Raw genomic sequence first — 19,641 nt, forward strand, 5'->3', positions numbered from 1 at the left:
GGAGACTTCTCCAAAGCAGCAGGGAGACTGAGGCACAATCCTCAAAGATACTTATTTAGGTGCCTAATTCGCATTGATTTCAATGAGAGTTAAGTACCTAACTACCTTTGAGGATCTGGGCCCCTTCCACTGGGCAGATCACAAAGTGACAATACAATCCATAATCCTGTGGGACTACTTGCTTGAGTAAGGCCTACTGTTCAGCTCCCACTGCAGTCAATGAGAGGCTGGCTATTGTTTTCAGTGGGAGAAGAATCCAACCCACTGTTGCAAGTGTTGTGTCCGTTCACAGGGGCCTATATGCAGTGGGACTGACACAGTTATCTAACAGGTCTTTTCCGTCTCTCATTCCTGTGATCTTGATGGATTGTATCTTGCAGTATGAAAATGATGTGCGCATTTCTTGCCAAAAAGAGTTACACACAAAACAATTATAGGCCATGTAAGCAGGGTTACGTATCTTTTATTTGTGATGTTTGAATTCCTCAGGTTCACAAACTAGGATTGATTTGACAAGTAGTCTTCCATTTTATCCGGTTTTTTGTTATATGACTTTAACAGTTACTGTCGGTCTTGCTTTTCATACAGCTGAACCCTTCATTTAATCACAAACAGAACTAAAATAGTCTAAAAATTTCTTGGACATTGCTAAAAAAATTAACATGTTGAACAGCACTGGTGCATGGAAGGAAAAAAGGAACAGTATATTCAAATCATTTGTTAGAAAAAAGCATTTCCCCTAAAAATTATGAAACAAAAAATTCTCTTATCTATTTAGTGTGTGTGGGTTGGTGTATGCTGGGAAGGTGGGGGAATCGATCTAAGATACGCAACTTCAGCTACATGAACAGCGTAGCTGAAGTCGAAGTATCTTAGATCGATTTACCTCTCGTCTTCATGGCATGGGATCGACGTCCGCGGCTCCTCCTGTCGATTCCGCTACCACCATTCGCACTGGTGGAGTTCCGGAGTCGACAGGAGCGCGTTCGGTGATCGATATATCACGTCTACATGAGACACGATATATCGATCCCCGAGAAATCGATCGCTACCCGCCGATACGGTGGGTAGTCTAGACGTACCCTGTGTGTGTGGGGGTGAACCACAAATGCACACACAGGCACACACATAAGCTCAGATAACGAATTCATTTCTTCCCAGGGAGAATATTCTGTTATAAAACTTTATTATAATATATCCATTTAAAAACAGGAAAATCTGTTACACAGAAAAGAAACAAACAAACAATCTCCCCATTTCAAAGCTCTAACCTTGTTTGGTTAACTTCCAAATACCATTGCCTGCCTCTCTCTCTCTCATTAAGAAACACAAAGATAAATTAGATCATACCAAATTTACATTAACAAAACTACAAGGTATCATTAGTGATTCGGAGGCCAATCTTGGTTTATTTTGCCTTTGGAACCTGCAGGAAAATCCCATTCTTCCTTCTGATATACGCACTGCCCCATTACTGACAGCTTGCTAGTGCTGTGTGATACCTGCTCCATAATCCCATTCCTAAAGCACTGTATGTGGCAGCAGACATATTCCTATGTTATACACATTTGATCCAATTCTGTAGTTCTTACTCACAGCCTTCACCTTCTTTTCCTTTATTGAGCGAATGAAAGGAACAAAAACCAAGCTCTTGGAGCTAAATGTTGTCAAATGGCAGGAATGGAGGCTGTTTGGTTTGGGAGACATAGCTTGGTGGAGCTGGGGAAGAAATCCATGGCAGCAGCATCCTCCAAACCCAGAGGAATTTCCCCATATACGATAATCATGACAATATGTGGGCACTGGGGCTTTGCATGAACGTACTAGCTCTTTGTAAATCCCCGTGGGCTCACCCCACAGATCTTAAGGTATCCCCGGGTCAGGACAGCCGTATGTCCCACATTGTGCAAGTCTTCCTGCCTACCATGGGATAACTTGGAAGGAAACTCAGTTTCCCATGTGCAGTTTCTTAGCCTTCCCATGGGAGCACATGATTTGGCTCTTAGCTGTCACTAAGGCAAAACTCCCACTGAAGGTCAATAGGACTTTTCCTGGAGTAAGAACCAAGGGAGGACCTTAGCATTTGGCCCCATTGTCATTCTATGTGTCAAAGAGTAGTGCATGTATTACACCCAAAAGAAAAGCCCTTTCCAAAATTCCTCATCACTGTGTGTTTTGGTCACACAACAGCATCCCAAATCCTGGCGTAAAGCTAGCAATACGCTTGACCAACAAAAGCAGGTTTCTCTTGTTGGATTCCCCTAAAACTGCCTGTTATCTTTAGCATTAAGATAAGGTAAACACTGGAATAAAGGTTAATCCTTTTTGGAAGGCAAGAAACAGAAGACACAATGGCTAAAACCTGGTTCAAGTATTTAGGGAGTTAATGGCAAAAGAACAGAAGCACACATATTTGAAGTTGAGCCCAGAAGACCATTAAGAATTCTGCCGATCAGTGAAGTCTAGTGGGTGGACTTCCCCTCTTAGGTTAAGTGGATTAGTTAGATTTACATCCACTGAAGTTTTAGCTACTTTCTTGTTAAGTATGCCGATGAGTCTGTGTAAAACAGGGCCTGTGATTAACAACTGAAATAAGATAATATTTATCTCTGACACTGGGTGGATTATCAAGGGTGAAATTAGAATCTCCTGGACTAATGTTTACAGCACCCTGACTCTGCTCTCTAATGCAGGGATTAATTTAAAACTCATAAGTCTGACAATACTCCACACTTCACCCTTTGCTACTGTTGGGCTGTTAAACATCACAACAGAGATAGGGAGGGAGGAAAATGAGCCATGCCACATTGTTTGAGGCACCCAGGCCAGTGCTGAATTAAACACTTATACTATCTGCAGAAACATATAAAGGACTCTTGTTGGGAAATAATCCGCCAAGTCAAACCCCAGAAATGACAGGTACACCTCTACCCTGATATAACGTGACCTGATGTAACACAAATTTGGATATAATGTGGTTAAAGCAGTGCTCTGGGGGGCGAGGGGAAGGGCTGAGCACTCTGGCGGATCAAAGCAAGTTCGATATAACAGTTTCACCGATAACACAGTTAAGAGTTTTCGGCTCCCGAGGACAGCGTTATATCGGGGTAGAGGTGTACATCCAAAATGGTCGTGCAGTAACCTACATTTCATTATTTCCTAGCATTGTTTGCTTTAGGAATGAAGATTTGAACGGATTTTTTATAACAACAAACTTACTTGGGCTGCTGTGAGATGCCCATTTCACAATTGCGCTTTGAGCCAAAATGTGCTTAGCCTTGCGCATGAGAACAAAGAGAAGGGAACTGAAAGAGCCGTTCCTTACCTCTTGTATCCCTGTACAAGGGTCAGGCACAATCCGGTCCTGGTGTTCCCTCAGCACAAGGATAAGATTAAGGATAGTATTAGCAGCAGCAGAACTGTGCCCAAACAGAATGGGCCAAGTGTGGGTCTATGTCTGCATCCCTTTTCTACATGGGCCAGTGTAGGCGGCAAGCACGCACTACACCTTTCAATAGCTGGTACTGCTCCTGTTTTGCAATGGACTCTCCTAGTGCCACCCAATAGGAATTCTGGCTGAAACAGCCATGTCGTCTCTGGGGTCTCTCTCTGGTGCAGAATCTATAACAGCCATTAGGGAGAGCACAATAGTTATTAAACTGAACTGGGACCTAATGTAAAAACAAAACAAAAAAAATTAAAAAACAGTTTTTCAAATTCAGTGACATTATCACAATCACAAAAAAAGTTAATCAAAACAACAGGGAACAAATTCCTGCACATTTTAGAATTGCACTATGTTAATTAGATTAAGGCCACGTCTAGATTACGCGCCGTATCGGCGCGTTAAAATCAATTGCTCGGGGATCGATATATCGTGTCTAATCTAGACGGGATATATCGATCCCTGAGCGCGCTTATATCGATTCCGGAACTCCACCAACCCCAACGGAGTTCCGGAATCGACATGACGAGCCGCGGACATTGATCCCGCGCGGTGAGGACGGGTGAGTAAATCGATTTTAGATATTCGACTTCAGCTACGTTATTCACGTAGCTGAAATTGCGTATCTAAAATCGATTTTACCCCGTAGTGTAGACCAGCCCCCAGACAGTATATAGTAAGTGGCTTTAGTGAAAGGTAGAATAAAAATGACTTTGGAGATAAAATATTAGGCTTTTCAATTTTATCTAGTCACGGTTTGATTTTTTTACCTAAAGATTCCACAGATTCACATCTTCTTTATATAAACTTTCATTGCATATGGCAAAGCTGTGGAATATTGGTAGTGAACCATCATTTGTCTTAACCCTTCGAAATGCTAGAAATTAACAATACAGGATATGCCACACCAGACCAGCAGTTCTGTCTCTGACAGTGGCTAGAATTAGATGCTTCAGAGGAAGGTACAAGAAATCATGTGATGGATAATTATTAATATTCTCTCTAACCATATCACTATTTTATTAAACAATCCTACTAAGCTCTTGGCCTCAGTGATATCTTGTGGCAATGAGTTCCACAATTATGCAGTGTGTAAGCACCAGCCAAATGAATGTTAAGAAGATCACGTGTAACATAGTCTCTGTAGTGCATTCAGGAGGTAGCTTGATTGCAAAAGAGCAGTGAAAGAGGAAGGAGTACTTTAGTTCAATGTAACAAACTGAAAGTTGAACATTCCTTGAAGGCAAGGGTTAATGCTATTTGCATAATTCTAAAGATATGTAAAACCTTCCAACTTAGCAACACTGAATTGTCATAGATCAAACCCTTTGTCCCTGCATAGGATCATTGACTTCTGCACCTCTGCTGCAGAGCCTATTAAATCAAGCAGGGGAATAAGACATTATCATTATGTGCAACAATATGAGCTCAGATGTTTGTTGTTATTCTTTAGTGTCTGCTATATTTCAGTCTATCATATATCATCACTAGTACTCCATCACTGGATACTCTATGAAGTTTGCTTCCAATACTACCTCAGAAGAAGCAGAGACTGTTAAAATCACTTTGGTAGAAATAGATGCTTAGGGGCAGCAGGAATCAGCACATGATCTGAAAGAATCATCTTTATTATTGAACAAAAGGTCCATGCCAAATTCCTTAGAAGGCACAGAATATATGGGACTATTCTATATATTTTCCACTTGTTAAAATGTGTCTCTAGAGACCTTCTCTCAGTAAATACTATTACAAATATTTCCAATGGGCTCATCACCATGGCACCAGGCACATTGTACAGAAGTTAATGCGTTTACGATGAATACCTTAGGCCAGATGTTGAGGTCACTGATTTAAATTAGACTGTATACTGGGAACTTGACTATATCTTTGTAGTGTGGAAGACAGCCCGACTTACTAGACACTATTTACAGACAATGCAGTCATGTATTATGGTTTTGACCTCACCTTCTCCCTAATAGTCTTCGTTAATTTACAACCCCTTTCCTCCCCCCAAACGGAATATCTTCACCTTGGAAAGAACGAGGTGGAGACGAAAAAGAAATAGGACAGAGCTAAAATTACATGCAAGCACCAAACCTCTGTGGTCACTGGTACATAGGGCATTTCATTTAACTCTAATTACCACCACCCTTCTTTGTACAGATACTGGGCCAGACTGTGCGGTCAGTCACACTAGTGTAAGACCCAGGGCAACTCCACTGAAATCACTGACATTACTCTGGGTTTACACTGATGTAGCTGAGATCAGAATCTGGCCCATCGTCACCTGACTGAGAGTTGAACTAAGACAACAAGCAATGTACACACTGCCAGATCTGCTGAGGAAAGCAGCTGTGTTCCTATGGATGTTGAGGCTCAGCGGAATTTTGGAATATTTACCCACAAACCTTGGCTGGCATCTAAAGTCCTGTGCGGACACGGAAGGCTCCATCTGAAAATCTTGCTGAAGTTCCAGAATTCTTAATATTGTGCTGAAGTTGGAAAACAAAATACACAAAATCAAAGTATACAAAATTTTTTCAACTAACAATACAGGTTCATTTCAAAATTACAAATATGCAGGCCAGCCTAAAAACCTGAGTTCCAGTAAAGCTTGAACAGCAGGAACATGGAATGTCATTGTGACTGAAGAATTCCTCCTCAATAATTCAAGAACCAGAAAAAAATTCCAAAATAATTCTCTCTCACTTGGTAATCCACATCATTCAGAGGAGACTTCTAGCAGCATCTTCAGGGTTAAGAGCACACATAATGTTGAGAAGCATCTGTGAACATAATCTTCTGTCCTTGACTTTCCCACCCCTGGGAATTAATAGGCAGGTTCAGCCCAGGAGGTCTCTCATGACCTCTAGCTTTGCAATAAGGAGGAAACTGGATTTCTCTTCTGTTTGACAAGTGGCTCTTTAGTGACACATCCTGGTTGTCATCTCTTTCTGTAAAACAAAAGAAGGAATTAAAAATCAAAAGGTTGCTGGTTTTACAATATGCTCACAGCTTCTGCACATTTATTATTTGCACATTTCACCACACCAGAAACAGCCGTGTAGCTTCATACGTCACGTGTCTGTGCTATTCTTTGTTATCTTCAAGGACAGTGCACGTAATTGGCTATCAGCATAAAATATTTTATCATTTCTAACATCTTTAATACTATCTTAATTCCCTAACTATGCCAGCTAAATGGCACTGTGTCCTACATAAAGAAGATAAATCACCTGCAAAAGTCCTCTTCAGCTATCACGCTGGAAGCATTTTAAGTTAATGTAAGAAATGGGATTCCAATTTGTCACTGAATTTGAAGGCAAGAGGAATAGTTTGGATTCAGAACTGGATCTGGGAAATTTCCCAAACTCCAGCAGTGTTCTGATGAAGTTTGGATCTGGACTTTAATAGTATTCTGGTACATGGCTGTGGTGTGGAAATACCTCTAATTCTATTCCATATATCAGAAGAAGAATATTTTACATTTAGATGGCACCCTTCCTCCTGAAGGACCACTGAGCATCAATTCTATCCTGCAAACTCTTGTTACCAGGGATAGCTATTACTTCTACGAATAGTCTCATTGATTTCAACATACTAACATCTATGCAGTGTGCTGCAAGGACACTGATTATAGTGGGGTTACTACTCATGACAGTAAGTACTAAGTAATGTTTGCAAGGTGCAGCATTACCTAGTGAAATGCAGCCAGGTGGAGGATGGCAGTCAACTGATATAACAAAGTACAGTGAGAAGAAAATTATGGTGAAAGACAAACTATTACCCACTAAATTTGCTGCAGATCTTCAGCGTCAATACAGAGCACACAGGATCTCAGATTATAAGGTTGCATCCAAAAAAAATTCCATGTGTAATCACAGGTATTTTTTATTACACAGCTAAATCATAGTACATACATTAATAAATGAACTAATCTACCTCTGAAATATCAAGGACTGAGCTAACACTACTTAGATCTGAACTCAAGTGGCCAGAGAAGTGGCCAGTGTTCCAAAGCTGAGGCTCATATCACTAGCTATCCACACCGGCCAGCAGTTTTTAATGACTCACAATATGATTGGTTTATACATATTTAACCAGGGATCTAAGTGTTCATGTGTGCTAAAGTATGCTGATTACTTCCCAAAATAAAGGGTTTCCTGGCAATCCTGTAACTGAAAATTCATCTTGTACTTTATAGCTCATTCCTTCAGGATGCTTCTTTGTTCTGTAGCACTGCACAGATTTTATGCCTTCCACATCTGTAATTGGCTTCTACATCAGCTTGTTTCGGAATTTCTATAATATCCGATATGTTGCTCTGAATCAAAATGTTGGACGATAAAAGTAACAGTACAGAAACTGGTCCAATAAAAGATATTACCTCACCCATCTTTTGTCTCTAATATCCTGGGACTGACACAGCTACAACTACACTGCATAAAATATGGAATGCTGTCATTCAAGGCTGCTTAAAAGCAAATCGTAACAAGCAGAGAGTAAGAATGGAGTCAGCTGTTTTGCTATCGATATTAGAAGTGGTTATAAAAACAGGATGCATGATTCATGAATATCTTCATGAAAAAAACTGCAATTTTTCAACTCTCTCTAATCCACGGGTTTTTCCTCCAGAACAATGAAAACTAAAAAGCCACATTCAATACAATTCACTACACAGCTGTTTGCTTTCTCACACACAAGTGTGATCCCTGTAATCTTACTACCTTGGAAGGTCAACAGAAATTTCTACCAGCAAACACACAATCAAAAGTAATTTATAGCATATTTATCTCACGCTCTCCTGCTGCACATTGTTTCCTGAAAGAACAGATTTTAGGGCCTGAGGGGAATTCTGCAACATCAGGGTTTTATTTATTTATTTATTTATCTTAAGGGATCACAAAGCACCAATTCTTGGTGGGGACAGTCAAAAGTCATTGAAAATACAGATCAGCTTTGCTAACTCTCAGAAGTCTACTAGGAAGAGCCATCAGTTCACAAAACTTGGTTTTTCCAGACAATGCTGTTAAAATAATGAATGGACATTCAAGTGGTTCAGTGCTGCTACAGGCCCTTCCAGGCCACTTTGCATTCTGAGTCATCTCCACTGAGTGGAGCCAAACACATTGACATTAAACTAGCAGAGTAAATTCTAGAACTTAGTTTTTCCAATTGTACATCATCATCTTTTGAAAATCTTTCATATTTAGAAATTCACCCACACGCACTGAGGCAAAACAGACTATCAAACAACTTCTTAGCAGCTTATTGGTGCAACATCAATGTCTTCATGCTGGCTTCAGCCAGCCTTGATGGTGTTTCCCCCGTTAGCAAACTGTTGATGCTTCCTGAAGCAGTGTTAATAGCTGCAGATGCTTAATTTATGTATTTGGAGCCTAGATACCATAGCAATGGGCTCTCTGTAAGCCTGATACATGGACAGGCAGACAGACACTCATCCTTCTGCCACTGCTTCCACACAGCTACTAGAGGAGTCAGCCAACAGTCTACATTTTTTAGGAAGACAAGAAAGTAGTTTTGCAGAAACAGAGAAGTGGTGTTAGTAAATCTGCCAATTTTGCAGGATCAGAGGGCGGCAAACTCTTCCCGCCCAGATCAGTAATGAGCAGAAAAAGCAACAATTTGAAACACAAACTTCCTGTTCCCTACTCAAGAAAAACCAGAGCTCAGATACCATAGCGAGAGGATCATTAGAAACAGCTCAACAGGCAGCAAGGGGACCCTGTGAGATATGGAATTTATGCACAGTGCATCTACTGAAGGTTTTTAAAACACTCTCCATAGTAATGCCTGAAATGTAGCATTTGCAAAGCACAACTATGAATGCTTCATCTCTAAAGTATTCATGGAGTGTAAGCCTGCATTACGAGGTCTCAGGTTTTTGCTGAGGCAGAATTTTTCCTCTACATTAATGAAAAAAATATCTCATCTTGTATCATAAAATATGTAGGGTTTTGTCTGGCTGCATAATTAGTTTCATGGTCCCATCCATCCTGTGCCTTTCCTCCATCCTCCACTTGGCTGTGTTGCTGCAAGCTGCTCTGCAGTTCCATCCTTGCTTCACACTCCTAGTTAAATGGCCTTCTGTTCCAACACCTGTTTGGCTTTGGAGTTGGAAATGTTTGTGGGAGTCAGAGATTCAGTAAACGACACTCAGGCTGACAATATCACCATTGCTGAAGCAGAGAAGAAGCTGTTTCTAAATGGACACACACTGTCCCCAGGAAGTTAACAACAGAGAAATGTTCAAAGAGACAAGCAGGGCTAAATTCCATCCTATGCATAGGTACAGGTTCTATTGACTTCAACTGACCTCGGAGTGATAGCAACAAATTGAAAATACAAATTATTTTCTTTAGATGGGCTGAGTGTGAACTTTTGTGTGTGTGTGTCTGTCTGTCTGTCTGTCTGCACGTGAGAAAAAGGGGGAACCTTATTTCCTATTTCTAGTTGTTTCCCTTAAGGGAAATTTTCAATAGGGAAGAAAAATAACCAGGAAATGGTTTCTACAATAGCAACAAAAATTATTCTTTAGGCGGCAAAATATGTTCTCCTCAGTCACATTTTTGATGGGGATGTTTTTTGGGAGGAAGGGCTGCACAAAAGGAATGTGACTAGAGATGACTTCTTGTAGGAGCAATGTGGAGTATTCCATTATAAAATGTGGAAACAATTAAAGCCTTTTGTTTTTCATGCTTTCCACAGCAGTCAGCTTTTTCTTGTCAAATTCACAGCACTGTCTTCAAAAAAGCAAAATGATTATCCTTCCTTCAGCTATTTTAACACAGTGGTTTTAAATCTTTATTCATTTATGGACACCTACAAAATTTAAAATGGCAGTGCAGACGCCTTCGGAAATCTTAGACAGAGTCTGTGAACCCCCAGGGGTCTGCGGACAACAGGCTGAAAGCCACAGTCCTATGAAAATGGCAACCTTTTGCAGACTCCTTAGACATAGATTGTGGATTCCCAGGGGTCCATGGACCACAGATTAAAAACCACCGTTTTAACACAACAAACTGTCTCACCAACTCTGGTAGGCACTAAGAAATATAAAGCCAAAGCCCGGTTCCATTTAGGTCAATGGAAAAATCCCATGTAAGTGCAGGAGATAATGCCTCTGTAATCTCAATGATGCATGGAAAATTTACAAAATGATAATTGAGATTTTAGCTCAATCTGGGTACTTGATGGAGGCATAGATCTATGTTTCTGTCTTAGAACGAAGCTAACGGGAAACTAAGTGTCAGGGATGATTAAAAAAAGATGGCAAATGCTATAAAATCTCACAGGAAAAACAATTAAAAAATAATCCCCTTCAGAAACACTGGGACTCCTGCAGAGATTCAAATCCTCATTTACTCCCCCTGTAATTTCGCAATCATGTCAGACCCAGGGTGTCTACTGACAAGCACCAACACAGAGGTGGCTTGGCCATGTTTTCCCCTTACATGATGCTACAGCTGCTGGTTAAATCATGGGGCCAAACTGCTCCTCTTCACCGTCCTTTGATAACTGCCCTGGCTCTGGAAAGGACAGTAAGAGACAACTATGGCTCCCCCAACATAGAGGTGCTATGGAGGGAAGGGAGGAAAGGGCACAGGAAAAAACGGTGACTCACTTCGTAACTGTTGTTCTTTGAGACGTATTGTTCGGTGAGTAACCGTTTTTCTTCTTCGAGTGCTTGTTCATGCCCATTCCAATCAGGTGACTCACAAGCCCAAGTTCAGGAGGTGGGGTTGGAGTCATCTACTGATTGGAGCATCGCTTTGGCTTGCTAGGTGATTGCATAGTGCATGGCGAAAGTGTGGATGGAGGACCATGTTGCCACCCTGCAGTTTTCCTGGGTGAGAACCTGAGTCAGAAATGCTGTTGATGAAGCCTGTGCCTAGTGGCATGCGCAGTGATCAAAGGAACAGGCACCTCTGCCAGGCTGTAGCACTCCTGGATGCAGCACGTGATCCACAACGAAATCCATTGAGAAGAGACAGGAAGACCTTTCATTCTGTCTGCTACAAATAACTGGACTGAGTTTCAGAATGGTTTCATTCTCTTGACGTAGAAGGTTAGCGCGCTGCAGACATCCAGAGAGTGCAGCCTCTTTTGTCTGCCGCTGGAGTGTTGGCAAACCCAAATGATGGAAGACTGAGTTCATAACATCCAGGTGATGGGACCACTCGCGGCCGTGGAACAACCTGCTGAGATGGTCTGCCAACTCGTTCTGTATTCCAGGAAGGTATGATGCTTGCAGGTGTATCGCATTCTCTTCACAGAAGTCCCATAGTATGAGGGCTTCCTAACACAGGGGAGAGGAGCGTGCACCCGTTTGTTGATATAGAACATCGCCTTGATGTTGTCTGTCAGGACTGATATACATCTTTCTGCTAGGTGGGCTTGGAAAGTTTGGCATGCCAAGTGCACCGCTCTCAGTTCTTTGACATTGATGTGTAGAGCGAGAGCCACCTGAGACCTGAGGCCTTGTGTTCTGAGGTCTCCCAAATGTGCCCCCCAGTCCAAATCTGACATGTCTGTCACTAGTGAGAGGGATGGCTGGGGGCTGGTGAAAGGGACCATTTCACATACTACCTGCAGGTCAAGCCTCCACAGGAGGGAGTTGAGTACCGGGTGAGGCAGGGTTACAATCCTATGCAAACTGTCCTCAGCTGGCCGATATACTGATGCCAGCCACATTGACACGAGCCATGACTGAAGAGGTCAAAGTCTGTACCACATAGGTACGAGCTGCCACGTGTCCTAGAAGTTTCAGGTAGTTCCATGCTGAGGTGGTGGGGAACTGTCAGAAACCTCAAATAATGTTGCCCAGGGCTCGAAATCTTGCTTCAGGAAGGAATGCTCTGGTCTGTGTTGAGTACAGTACCGCCCCTACAAATTCTATCCTCTGAACCAGGGACAGCGTTGATTTCCCCTCATTCAGTAGTAGGCCCAGTTTGCTGAAAGAAGCTCTTATGAAGGCAACCTGCATCTTTACTTCAGTCCTGGATTGGCCCTTCATCAGCCAGTCATCAAGGTACGGGAACACCTGTACCTGCTCTTGCGCAGGACCGCGGCCATGACTGCCATGCACTTGGTGAATACTTTAGGTGCCAGTGACAGGCTGAACAGGAGGACTGCGAACTGGCAGTGGGTGTTGTTTACCACAAACCTGAGGTATTATCTATGAAACTGAGTTATTGTTATGTGAAAGTATGCGTCCTTCAAGTTGAGGGCGGCATACCAATCTCCTGGATCCACTGAAGGGATCATAGAGGCTAAAGAGACCACATGGAAACTGAGCTTCTTCATGAACTTGTTGAGTTCTTGCAGGTCTAGGATGGGCCTTAGCCTACCTTTGGCTTTTGGTATTTGGAAAAGCAAGAATAAAAACCATTGCCCTTCTGCTCCTAAGGAGCCTCTTCCACTGCCCTAGCGAAAGGGGCAAGTGTACCTCCTGAATAAGGAGTTGCTTGTGAGAGGAATCCCTGAAGAGGGACAGGGAAAGGGGGTGGAAGGGTGGGAAGGCACAGAATTGGACGGATTATTCCCTCTCTATCGCACGGCGCACCCAGTGATCCGAAGTAATATGGGACCAAGCACAGCAGAAAAGGGACAGTCGGGACAAAAAGATTAAGGCAGGATAGATCCAGTTTTTGTTCTGCTGCACCATCCTCAACTGCACCTTCAAAAGGCCTGTTTCAGGCCAAAAGGTGGCTTGGATTGGCCAGAGCCCTGGTCTGATGATGGGTATGGCCTTTTCCTGCCACTCCTGTTCCTTCTCTGGGAACCATCCTGACAGTTCTGCTGGTAGCAGCGCAGGGGAGGTTATGGTCTAAAATGCTTCCACCACGTAGCGGGAATATGGGGCCCAATGATTTGACAGCGGCTTTTGAGTTCTCTAGGCTATGCAGCCTTTTGTCTGTTTTCTCAGAAAAGAGAGCCCAACCCTCGAATGAGAGATTTAGAATAGTCTGTTGGACTTCACACAGCAGGCCTGAGACCTGGAGCCAGGGCTATGCCCATAGCCATCATGCAGGTAGCCGCATCCACTCCATTCAGTGCGGCTTGTAACAAAGCTCACAAAATGAGCTTCCTCTACTTCACCAGAGCCAAAAACTCGTTGCGGGAGTCCTGAGGCATCAGCACCGCAAAATTCACCACTGCACCGCATATGTTGTAGCAGTACCTGCTGATTAGAGATGTGGAGCTGCAATCCGCCAGTGGAATCAGGGCTGGATCTGGGTTTTCTGCTGCCCCAGAGGTGCTATTTTTAATATGACTGTGCCCTTTTCAAGCTCCTCAGCATTTCATGTATTTGGAGGAATAAAATCCCTGCAGATTTGTCTAATGTTTCCTACTGATTCCTACTGCCTCTAGTTTATCTTTATTTGACTGGGAAATTGTAACTCTCGCTTTTATCATGTCTTAATGATTGCCTTTGAAGCAGATGTATTTATTTTTTAACAATTTGTGAAACGTGGATTCATTTTAAAGGACAAGTTCCATAGCAGTCTGCTATTCAAATGTTAATGAAGCAAGCTTTAAGGCAGGACCTATTTAGTACACTCCCCACAAGAAACTGAAACATATATTTATGCACCCACAAGAAAGAGACAAACTGCGTCACAGCTTAAGACAAGTTAGCTCGGCAGTTTGTCCAAAACATTATCAAACTCACAAACTGTACCACCCAAAACCTGGCCTGGTTTAATTAGACAAAGGAGATCATCAACAGGAACATTCTTGATGTTTCCTGTCCTTACCATTACATATTTGGACACTGAGCAATCTAACCATCTGATGCGCTAACAATAATCAATAAAATATGTATGTGGAATATGACAATTTTGAAAATTCTGGCACCATTCTGTGGCTCGAGCCTGGCCTTTTCTGTTCATCACAGCTGAGAGTAAAATTTGTCAGCCACACAAGTCCTAGAATGCTAATTTTTTTTTATTTTTTACATGGGATGGAGAAAATTTGTAACTGTCAAATTCTCTGGTCACTTTGACAACATGTAAAATAAAATACTGGTCAATATGATGAGCTCTATCTGAAAAAGATTTTTAAGAAAGAGATTCTTCCAAAAAGAAGAACAGCTGAGTTAACAGCAAGGAGTCTGGCACTGGAACACACATGAATGAAAAAGCAAAATTTACACATAAAAACACCTAGTCATTTATATTTTCTTGGGTAGTATTTCAGACTAACAATATTCTATTCTTCCACTTTTGTATTAGTATTAGGACTTATATCCACTATATGCAACAGGCACTAAGAGGAACACTTTTGAGAGGTCAGTATTGTAAGCTTGCATAGTAACATTATAGCATACGTGCCTGACTTAACAAATTACAAGTGCAAAAGTGGATGTCTAATTTATATGCCCAATTGCAGTCAAATAACCATTATTAGCCAGTTGCACACACAATTAAAATATTTGCATGCCAGAGTACTATGATTATGTATGCAAATTAGGTGTGTAACTGTACATTCAAATACATAGCAAATTTGTTCTAAAAAGAAGTGATAGGTCTTTAGCGGACCAATCTGAAATGATCAGCCTGTGAATGGTGCATTCCATCCAGCAGAGGTACCCAATTTTGTGGGAGACAAAGGTACATTAGAGAAGGGCCAAGGAATCAAGATTTCAGTTTTTCAAAAATAACTAGCAGGGTGTTGGGTTGGCATACCCCTAACTAGGGCACTTCAGATTCTGTTTCCTTTTTATCTGAATGACCAAAATTTTATTCATCAGGGAAGGAGGTAGAGAAAAGTTGCCAGTTTCTTGAACAGATTTTAGAGTTTGAAGTTGTTGATTGTAAATTATTGATCATCATTCATCACCATCATCATGTTCCCATTACATTGGTGGCAGCTAGGGCAGTGATGAAGCTCCTCCACTCCTGTCTGTTTCTACCAAGTCTTTCAATGGTTCCTCAACTGTGCCCCCGGTTTTTCAGCTCGACTTCCACAGCTCTTTGCCATGTTGTTTTCGGGTGGCCTCGTTTTCGCTTGCCTTCAGGTGTCCATCTTATTGCTACTCTGGTGATGGAATCAATTTCCATCTGAAGCACATGGTCAATCCATCGCCAACGCCTCCTAGCAATGATGGTGCTCATATCCTCTTGGCTGACTGTGTCAGCAGATCTTGGTTTGAGATTGTTCTGGGCCAAAAGGTACAGAGGATATTTCTGAGACAGGTTATGGAATGAAGACAGTTTGTACACATCATTTATCATCATCAAGCACCAACGATGTACTTCGACTCATACAACCCCAAAATTCATGCTGTCTCTCCGCAAACAGCTTACAGGCTAAACAAAGCAGAGAGAGTACAGGACACAGTGGAAAGTCCAGAAGAGGGAATGAAGAGGATGTTTTAAAACTAGTATGTTAATGTTATTGTTGACTCACTTCTTGTGGGCAGAGCAGGAGGAATGAGTCTTCAGGGAGGATCTAAGTGAGGACATGGAGATACCATGGTGATGGTTTTATAAAATCAAAATATACAGAGAGAGGGGATAGGATAGATACAAAGAATTTGGATAATGAGAACACAGTGGCTTGACTGAAATGAAGTGGTTTTCTCATCCTGCAGGCCAGATTCCCCTACTGCTGCACTGGCAGTGCAATAATATTTCTGTTTTTTTGATCGCTCAGTCTATTGTTCTTGAGATGACCATCCCTGGTATATATGCAGTACCATTACTTCACAGTGGGATGCAGTACAATAAAAGAGAGACCGTGGATTGGGAAGGTACAAATTCTTGTTTCAGCACGAACTTCAATAAGAATGCCAAAGATGATCAAAAAAGCTAATGCATTATAAATGGATTTATATTTTAAGCTAAGTTTGAAAATTCCCCAGGATGACAATCTTGTTTAATCATTGGTTTTAACCAATATACCTTTCAGTTCAGTGTAGCTGGACAAATGTAACTAACTTCACTGGCTGGGACTGCTCTTTTTTTAAAACAAAAACAAAACATCCCCAAAAAGCTTGCTGGTGCAAATTTCAGATCAACGGAGGAGATATATTTTTAGGATTTCTGAATAGGAGCAGTCTGTCAGTAAGCTGCATGATGAATAAACATTTTATGTTACATAGATAAACACAGAGCAAAACGGCCAATTGTTCTATGAAAGGATGAACTGTTTGCTGTAAACTGGATAGTAACAATAGCTGCTTGTGGCTCAGGCTCAGCGACAACAGTGTTGTGTGATATAAAAGCAAAGTGGTACTTGCTATGCACTGCTGCAATCTGGGGGTCACGCTAGTCATGCCATGGGTAAGCCAACAATGGGCGAAGACAAATCTTAGTGTTTAATGTGCGTTGTTTGCCCAGAATACCTCTCTAATTAATACTCCCTAACAAACAGGGGCTGGCATCAAAAGTGCAGTTGAACAGACAAAGACACATGGAGAAATACTGACACAGTATCGTGAATCCTGATCATGACTTCATTGGGCTGCCGGTTCCCTCAATACATTGTTTAACTGGCATATGCAAAACCTGCAAATACAAACATAAAACCCTATGCGAACACAGACGTCCATTTCTACAGTGTTTGGGGAAAGAACTACACTTTATGTGGGGTTGGGTTTTTTAGTGTAAGGAAGATGTTGGCCTGACAGCACTGGAGACTGAAATACTCTGCCCACAGAACAAGTTATGGCATGAACAACAGCAATTCCTGCTTCCTGTCTAGGTGCTGCAACCGTGCTGGAAGACTTGGAGAGAACATCTCTTCAGTTCCCCTGCCTGTTCAAATCTCTGGTTGCTCCTCCGAAAAGTCTACCAATTAACGCTAATTAACATGCATCGGACAAAGCGCACTTTACAAAGGAAAACACAATAGTGCATGATGTTATATTAGCGTTATTTGAGAAATGATCATGTACTTCAAAAACAGTGAGGCTAGACTTCACTCTAAGTTATACCTGTGTAAATCTAAAGGTAATGACACTGACTACAAAAGAAATACTCTGCATTCACATCAGTGGAAATATGAATAAAATTTGGCCCTGCATCATCACACACAAGGGACGGAGATAAGGCCAAGTTACTCAGTCTGAACCGTGGAACTTCCTGACGTAAAAGTGCGCAACTATAGGTGCTGGGGGTGCTACTGCACCCTCTGGCTTGAAGTGATTTATATAGATAGTTTACACTTTGGTTCAGTGGCTCTCAGCACCCCCACTATAAAAATTGTTGCACTGTGTGCAACTGTGAAACCTTAATGCTGCCCAGTATAGTGCAAGTTTTTTGATGTAATATATAGCATTGCTTACTGTAAATCAACAGGACATACAGATATTCTGATTAGGTTAATGTAATAAAAAGCCATCACCTTACTCTTTGCTTTGTCTACTCAAATTCTTAGACTTGTATTCAGTGAATAGAGTTTTCTATAGAAAAATGAAAAAAAAAACACTCTCTTTCAGCAATTTTAGATGCTTATTTTTAATTGCATCAACAGTTAAGTGAAAACTTATTGAAGCCTCTGTCTGTTTTGAAATCAATGGTAGTTTTAATACTGAATATAATGGAGCAGATAAGGACATTTTATATTTCATCACTGGGGGACAAATTTAGTCCTAGCATGAGATGGTACCAGCTCCACTGGATTCATTCCATTAACACAACTCCACTGATTCTACTGGAGTAGCAATCGCTTACACTAAGACTGAATGTGTCGCTGTATCTTTTAATGACAAACTGTTTTTAATACATATGGTAAGTAGACATTTAGAAAATATCTTGCTTTAATTTGCTTCATCTATGTCCCATTTTATTACTTTTTGTTCTCATAAAATAAAATACTTGTAAGAAATGACTTCCGGGAGAAAGCACAGATTTCCTGAGGGAGGAGGAGAAGCAGAAGCCACATCAGGAGGAAAAGTCAAGCAGAGAGCCAAAGTCTGCTATCACTTACACCAATGCAAATCAAGAGTAACTCCAATGATGCCAGTGAAGTTACATCAGTGTAAGAGATCAGAATTAGACACATAGTTTGTAAGGCACTTTAGGATCTTTCATGGGCTAGACTACCCTAAAAAGGCATTGTTGCTATAGCTATATTGGCACAGTTACACTGGTAGAGCCCCCTATCTTGCAGCTTATGCCGGCATAAAGAGATCTTTTGCCTGCTTAGTTAAAGCAATTCCCTGAATAACATAAGCTCAAGGACACTTTTGCCAATATACCCCTAGAGGATTTTGCTGGTATAGCTATGTTGGATAAAGAGTGTGGATTTTTTTTCACAGCCGAGTGACACAGTCATGTCAACAAACATTGTAGCATAGTCCTGTCCTGTATGAAAAGCATTATGTCAAACATTGCTATGCTTATTAAAACACAAGAATACGCACACTGAAATATACTGCTACCTATGGCCAAAAGGTTGCCAGCACCAGTATAGGTATGTTTACATTTCAATAGAATTTTATCTAGATTTGAATATAAGCTCGTGTGTGTGCTGGGATTTCCCAGCTCCTAGCACATGATGGGAGAATCAGAGATAGCAAGAGAGGAAGAATCACTTTGTTCATCGCCATCCATCACTCCCATGAACCTCTAGTGCAGGGATCGGCAACCTTTGGCACGTGTCCCCCCAGGGTAAGCCCCCGGTGGGCCAGGCTGGTTTGTTTACCTGCTGCTTCCACAGGTTTGGCCGATCACGGCTCCCAGTGGCCACGGTTCACTGCTCCAGGTCAATGGGGCCTGTAGGAAGCTGCAGCCAGCACATCCCTCGGCCAGCGCCGCTTCCCTGCGGATCCCTGCTCTAGTGTAACTTGTAATGCAGGAACTCATGGGAGCCCTGGATCTGCACACAGCTCTATGACACTGTGCCAATGGAAAGCCTCAGTAGTTTTGCTCAGGTAACCTGAATCTTTAGATTAAAATGCTGGTTTCAAAGTACACTTTGGGTACCCAATCCAAGCATATGTTCTCACCCTCTCTGTGACCTTGCACAGGGTTCCACAGCAAGGAGACTGGATATATTTCTTCATTAATCTCTCCTCTTAATGAGATATAATGTAACTACATGTTAATCAGTAATGTTCAGTAACCAGAAAGTGTACTTTTAAAAACTCTTCTGCCTTTGTGATCCCTGTTCCTTCAGATGAACTCCACCATATTCTGAAGCTAAATTTAGCCTTAAACTCCCAC

At 41.8% G+C, this 19,641-nt stretch overlaps 1 protein-coding gene across 3 annotated transcripts in view; it reads right to left on the reverse strand.

Moving 5' to 3' along the window:
• Nucleotides 1-4,112: 4,112 nt before the first annotated feature.
• The window catches only part of MOB3B (MOB kinase activator 3B), a 138,045-nt gene continuing 122,516 nt past the window's right edge, over nucleotides 4,113-19,641 (reverse strand). For all 3 annotated transcript variants that reach the window (XM_032783908.2, XM_032783907.2, XM_032783909.1), the window contains one exon: nucleotides 4,113-6,399. In XM_032783908.2, the coding sequence (XP_032639799.1) occupies nucleotides 6,370-6,399 (30 nt within the window). In that variant the 3' untranslated portion in view covers nucleotides 4,113-6,369. The remainder of the gene's footprint in view (nucleotides 6,400-19,641) is intronic.

Source organism: Chelonoidis abingdonii, chromosome 6, assembly GCF_003597395.2.
Source record: "Chelonoidis abingdonii isolate Lonesome George chromosome 6, CheloAbing_2.0, whole genome shotgun sequence".
NCBI lineage: Eukaryota > Metazoa > Chordata > Testudines > Testudinidae > Chelonoidis > Chelonoidis abingdonii.